This window comes from Nicotiana tabacum, chromosome 18 (genome assembly GCF_000715075.1).
Source record: "Nicotiana tabacum cultivar K326 chromosome 18, ASM71507v2, whole genome shotgun sequence".
Lineage (NCBI taxonomy): Eukaryota > Viridiplantae > Streptophyta > Magnoliopsida > Solanales > Solanaceae > Nicotiana > Nicotiana tabacum.
In genome coordinates, this window is record NC_134097.1 from 117,220,823 (window position 1) to 117,228,026 (window position 7,204).

The following is a 7,204-nucleotide window of genomic DNA, read 5'->3' on the forward strand; positions in this document are numbered from 1 at the left end:
TTCGTGTTTATTTTTCTACCATATATTATATAACTGCACAGGTTTATCTGGAGTCTGGTCCTAGCCTCGTCACTACCTCACCGGGGTTAGGCTAGACACTTACCAGCACATGGGGTCAGTTGTGCTGATGTTACACTCTGCACTCTGTGCAGATACCGGAGCAGCACTGGGTCAGTAGCATTAGGGGAGCCAGCCTTCAATCCACCGAGATTCCGAGGCAGTCCTGCAGGCGTCCACAGGCCCGACGTCTATTCTTTCTGTTTTTATGTCCTGTTATCATTTGTATTCGAGACAGACTGTGTTTTTTCTTTCAAACATTTGTATGTAGTGATCATAGAAGGTCTGTGAATATTGTGACACTGGTTTCTGGGTAGAGACATATGTTGGCTTTTCTTGTATTTATTTTGGTATTATAATCCTCTAAGTCTTTTGCTTAATTTTCATCTTCCGCTATTATTTAAATGTTTGTCACCTGTTAATATAAGTTGTAAAAAGGATTAAAATGAAAGAGAAATTTTGTTGATTGCCTAACTTCTATGAGTAGGCGCCATCACGACTCCCGAGGGTGGGAAATTCGGGCCCTGACAATAGTAATAGCAATTGTTAAATCCATCCATTCAACAAGAAAATTACTTACCGTATAGCCAGTGTTGTGCCCAAATTGTGTCATACCTTGGCTTCTGATAGTACAACGGTCAATTTATAAGATAGCAGTTGCCTGAATGATTTCTTCGTATACTACATTGTGTGTTGTATGATCATCATTGCTATCAAATATTGGCGGTTGGATCAACAATTTCACAGAATTCGAGTTTGTTGCTCGGGATAAAGCAACATAAAGTTGACTGTGGGAAAAAATAGGCTCTTGTAAATAAATTCCAACAAAATCTAACGTCTGACCTTGAGCTTTATTTATAGTCATAGAAAAATATAATCTAATAGGGAATTGTGTTCTTTTGAAAGGAATAGGTATTTTTTTCATCTTGTGAAGATAACAACGGTATTCTCGGAATAAATACATGTGTGTTTTTTAAATCCCCGCTTGCAATTTTAGCACTTATAATATTCCTTTAAAATTACAACATACAAGTCATGTACCATTACATAAGCCTTCGCACGGATTTAAATTTCGCAATAACATAACAGGACAACTTTTTTTCAAAGTTAATTTATACGGAGGTAAACCAGCAGGGTGTAAGCTATGCAAATAAATTTCATATTGACTTTGATCATTTGTTTCAGTAGTTTCATCAAATCCATCATATGTCCTAGAATCACCCAATAATTGAGTTATGAGCATATCATTCATTTCATCAACAAAGTCATTTTTTGTTGTCAGAATAATACGAGAAGATGTAGAAGACATATTACAAGGAGATGCATAAAAATCTGGATAAGTTACTCTAAATAAAAGATTCAACGATTCTTTTTCACTAATAAAAGGAACAATGAAACAATTAGGGATTTCAATCTTACCTTGCCAATTTGTTTTTTCTTTTCCGCTCCCTATTTTCATCAAATATTCACAAAAAGCAGGATCTGTTCTTGCTCGCATATTTACTGATAATCGCAATTTTTTGAGTCGATTCCAAATGTTAGAACATTGCAAGCTTTCTTCTATGAAGTCCTCTTTTTTTCCACTACGAACAACTGGAAGAGTTTGCCTGAAATCACTACCAAGAACAACAACTTTCCCACCAAATAGTATCTTCGTATCCATTAGATCTTTCAATAGTAAATCAAAAGCCTCTATCAATTCTTTTTTGGCCATTGATACTTCATCCCATACTATTAATTTGGCATCTTGTATAAATAATGCAAGTGAACTTTGTTTACTAATATTACATGAGAATTGTCCATCAATATCAATAGGAATTTTAAAATGGGAGTGAGCAGTTCGTTCTCCGGAAAGAGTTGAAGCTGCAACACCAGAGGTTGTTGCTAAAGCTACAAATCCTTTTGACTGTATAGCAGCAAGTAATGCACTATACAAAAAAGTTTTTCTTGTTCCTCCAGGACCATCTATAAAAAAAGCTCCAGGTTTAGTTTTAAATATTCTATCAAGAATTATATTATATGCTTCTCATTGTTTATTGTTCAATTTGGTTTCCAATAACAAATCTTCGTCTCTAACAATTCTATTTCTTTCAAAATGAGAATCTTGGGCCTCTTTAATAGCTAATGAAGCTGAAATTCTTTCAGGTACAAGCGTAAATTCATTTATGTCATGACCCATTGAATGCAAAATATCATTAATATGGTTTAAAGTCATATGACGAATCTGTTTCTTGTTCAAATTTGGCATAATATTAAAGTCTTCAGACATAGAATCTTCAAATTTGTCCCAAAGTACTTTCGGATTAGTAGGATTACAATAGACCAACAACGTAGCAAATAAACGTCTTAAACTATAAGGCATCTGATATCTTACAGCTTCTGACATACATTTAACCAAGTTATTGTTGCATTGTCGTAATCTTTTTTTCCTGCGGCTTCTCTAAATGTACCACAACATACTCCATTTACACTTAGCAAATGTTGATATGATTTTGGTCCTCTAATATTCATTAATAACAATCGAAGATAGTATCTTTCCCCCTCTGTAGGATGACATGTCATAATACGTCCAATAACAGTACCCCATTATCGACGTGTCCACATCCTATATTATTTAGACATACAAAATATTGTGGAAATTCTTTGTAAAGTAACTTAGATTTTTAGCATCTTTATTTTCTCTGTTCATCAAAAAAAAAATCCGTCAACATTGTTTTTCTAATCATGGGATTACTTACAATTGTATTTATGGTCTGTGTGGTTTTAAAAGAAATAAATTGTTGTCCTTCAAGATGTAGCTGAAGATGGTAAACAACTGGGCTCATTTCGCTAATGGGAAAATCAAATAAACGCCACGTTGCTTCCGATGGCGAAACCCATCTAATGGATTGATATTGATTGATCTCATCTATTTCAATATTTGGATCATCAGCATGTACGAAAAAAGCAATTTTATCATGTCCCTTGCAAATATATTTATAAAGATATTTGACAACTTTAATATCAGAATAAACTTTAACATTAATATGACAATTAAATTTGCCCAGTATATATGGATTTTAAGGAACCACCCAGGGGTTATCAAGAAGTTGTCCTCTAATATTTACAACTTTGCCGGTATTTCATCTTTGATATATTAGATACCCATCTTTTCCATTTGATGTGTGATCGGCAAATTCCTTTGGATATTCAAACTTACAATATCCTTTTTTTCTGTACAAGGACATTTAGGATTTAAGGTACCACAAGGTCCATACATCATATGTTTAGTAACAACTGTATACAAGTAATCATACGTATCAAAATCAGGCAGTTCATCACAAACAATTTTATTATAAGCTTCTGGAGTTAACAATTTATATTCATTGTTGAGTATGATAAAAAAAATGAGCATGTGAAAGACCGCGCTTTAGAAATTCAATAGTGTACATAAAAGCAGCAACTCTTCCAAATATGTTTCTCTTTAGTATATTCGTTTTCATCTCTTATACCTTCGTTCTAAACACTCGACTAACTAAATCAGGCCGATTTTGTACCTCATTTGTTACAAATAAATGTTCTTCTATTTCAAGTCAATATGGATTACATGTCATTGTCAAAAATATATCAGATTTTCCAAAATGTTGCACTAACGCAATAGCGTCGATATATCTTCGGCGCATATCTCTAAGACCTCCTACAAAACTCACAGGAAGAAAACTTTATTTACTAATATTTGATGCATCTCTCTCTCCATGTCTTAGAACATCATGAATCCTCGCTAATGCATCAACTTAAAATAAATCTTAATTAAGTGAATAGAAATCTAACCTTTGAGTCTCAAGCTTGATTAATTGATCAACTGAGTACTGTTGAAATGCTCTCCCAGCATGCAGAACTCCGTTTTCTTCGTCATCCCTCATTTGAAGCTTATAACAGTAATATTTACAGCAAGATACAATATTTCTTTTTCATTTCTTTTTTTGCAGAAGTTCCGCTTCCATATCAAGAAGCATGTCAATTGAGCACATATTTTCTACACTCGGAAGTTGGTCGTGTTCACAGTAAATTCCAGCACTAATAGTATTGTTCGTTTGAATAATCTTTTTAATACCACAGTGTCATCCATTCTATCCATAAGGAAATAGTAATGGATACTGCAATAACAGCCGTAGTAATAATTTACCAACTGGCTCTTACAACTATGCGTATAAATTCGAATGTGCGGTAAAGAAATATTGGAACTACTCTCATCTTCTATCTATATTGTTGCTACTTCTGACAATGTTGGTAAGTTGTATGTTCTTTGATCTAAACTAGAGTCAGACTTAAGCTCAATATAGAAGTTGGATAATTCTGAAATATCTGTTAACGATTTCAATAAAATGCAGTATGGGTTCATTTTTAAAGTGTCCATCAAAGTTCTGATAAATGATTCATTAAGCTTGTCAGAGAATGCCATTCGATTAACTATTTCATTATTTGTATCATAGAAATACAATTGTAGATTTTTAGTCGGCTGACTCGATGGGACCAAGTTATTTAAAAAATGATACATTTTTCCTTAAACTCTAAATGTATAAATACCACAATTTCTTCTCGCTAAATCTCTATCATATTTCACTCCAAGAGAAGTAAATGCGACCATATTATTATACATTCTAACATAAGTGCGAAAATGTTGACATTCCTCAGAGTTTCCTAAATAAAGATTTAGCAATTCAGTAGGCATTCCATAGTGAACCAATTTCACTGAACCATTGTCACAACAAAACCCCGACGGTTCTTATTGAAATCTTTTGGCTCTACAAAATTCATAGTTCAATACGGGTTTGAGTCTAAAAGAGCTAGTAGGCAATTCATTAGTGTTGTAACAACCCAATATTCTATTTTTACGACCTGTGTATCTCAAATTTACTGAAGAAAAATATATCAGCTCAAAGGAAAAAATAATTAAAATGGTTTGAAGGGTAGCTAAAAACAAACCTTTCTTTGTTGTTGTATGCGACATAATGGTGTATTGTTTGGTGCACGTTCCTGACGTGGACCCTAACATATAAGGAATTATCACATAAGTATGGTTATGTCAAAAAACTACAAATAACACCATTGTTCCAGGCTTACCAACTTCAAAAATGCAGGAGCTACTACTTATATCTCTGCCATTATTAGAAATAACGGAAGCATCAACTGAGTGCACATTTGGTAAGACAGACAAAGAGAAAACAAGTTAGTCACATCACATTGATGTGTGAACATATAAACTAAAATATACACATATAAGAAGCAAGTTATTAACTAAAAAACAATACTGTACTAACTTGTTTCCAAGAGAGAAGATGAGGCTCTTCTTACACCAACTATATTCTCGATCCACTCTTTGCTAAATTGACAGGCAGTTGGTACCTCCGTGGAATTACCAATAGGGTTATATGTTGTAGAATGAAGGTATACCATTCGTCGTTGCATTAAGTTTAATTCTCTTCTGTCTGCTAACATCTCTATATATATTTTACGGGACGCCTCTTTCTTCAGAGCATTGACGCTTCCCTTTTTTTGTTGGCATATGGAATCAATATTTTTTTCAAGTGTAGGCATCTTTTTATAGTCAGAAAACTTGATCGCTGCCAAAAATATGAAGAAACTTCTGTTAAAGTTGCTAAATTGCTCTACACAAACCATTATCAGACTATGAAAACAAATATGCATGAGAAATTACAACATCTCATTTTGATACACCAGTAAATTGACTCTAACAACAAACTAATGTCAGCCCTCCATTGATCCAGCTTCCAACCTCTTCCCCTAATCATCATAAGGCTAAAGAAATCAAAATTGACAACAACTTATGCCCATATTGGTGAAACTAATAATTTTCCTTTCAAAGGCATCCAACTGAATGAATGAACTATGATAACCAAAAATAAAGAAAACCTATATTTTTTTAAAATTCTGACTTATATCATCTTCCAAGCAGTAGTTATGATATAATTTAGCCCAAGAAAAATGAGAACAAAAGCCATTAATACTCCTCAAGACAACGGGGATAAAAATAAATCACAAACACTTAAAAGATAGAGAAGACAGAAATATGCATAACAAATTTAATAGAAATGGTAATTCATTGAAGAATTTATTCAAACACTTAGAGAAGAGAAGGCATTGGTAGTAATTTTATACCTTCAAAGGCCACCACTAACTATTAGCACGTCTAATGGAACGATGAGAATACGAACTCCTGAATTTGTATATATATAAATTTGTTATGAGCTGATAATTTTTTTTTAAAAAAAAGAAAAGAAATGAAAATAAAGAAAAGCATTCATAATCAGTCCCAGAAAAGATGAATACCATTCACAGCGTCTATAGTACATTTTATATGTAAATTTATGGCAATTTGCTATATATCTTGTAAAACAATAGTACGAAATAATTTAATTTAACTTAAGTACAATTAATTTTGCATAACAAAGATCCTGACTTGGAGAACTTAGCTAAAAGGGGAAAAGCAGAAAACGGCATACCAAAAGACACAACTTTCAAACCTGTATTTAAGGTAAATTTGAGTCTGTTTAGTAAATTGAAACTAAAAAATATCTTGGGAAACTTAGCGAAAAGGAAAAGATAAAAAAAGATGTAACGACCCGGCCGGTTGTTTTTAGAATTAATGCCCTGATCCCCTATTAACTGCTTCCCCCGTATTTATTTCTGCTATTTTGGTTTGTCGGGACGTTCAGTTATGAATTTTGGAGAGTTTTGGGACACTTAGTCCCTATATGAGAGCTTAACTGTTGGAAAGTTGACCGTAGTTGGAACAACGTGAATACGACCTCAGAATAGAAATCCGATGGTTCCGTTAGCTCCGTTAGGTGATTTTGAGGTTAGGAGCGTGTTCGGAATATGTTTTGGAGTAGGCTTGAAATGCCGAAAGTCAAATTTTCGAAATTTCCGGTCCGATAGTGAGATTTCGATCTGAGGGTCAGAATGGAGTTCCGGAAGTTGGAGTAGCTCCGTAGTGTTGAATGTCACGTGTGTGCAAAAGTTCAGGTCATTCGGACGAGGTTTGATAGACTTTTTGATCGAAAGCGTATTTTGAGGAAATTTGGAGTTCTTAGGCTTAAATCCTTGATTAATCCGAGGTTTCGATGTTGTTTTAAGTGTTTTAAGA

At 33.6% G+C, this 7,204-nt stretch overlaps 1 protein-coding gene across 1 annotated transcript; it reads right to left on the reverse strand.

Annotated features, from left to right (window-relative positions):
• Positions 1-468: 468 nt before the first annotated feature.
• Positions 469-5,493, reverse strand: LOC107802815 (uncharacterized). Its single transcript, XM_075236322.1, has 4 exons — positions 5,358-5,493; positions 5,161-5,226; positions 1,176-2,022; positions 469-472 (listed from the first exon to the last, which is right to left on the reverse strand). Exons 1-4 carry the CDS (start codon positions 5,491-5,493, stop codon positions 469-471), a joined length of 1,053 nt encoding a protein of 350 aa, XP_075092423.1.
• Positions 5,494-7,204: the final 1,711 nt, after the last annotated feature.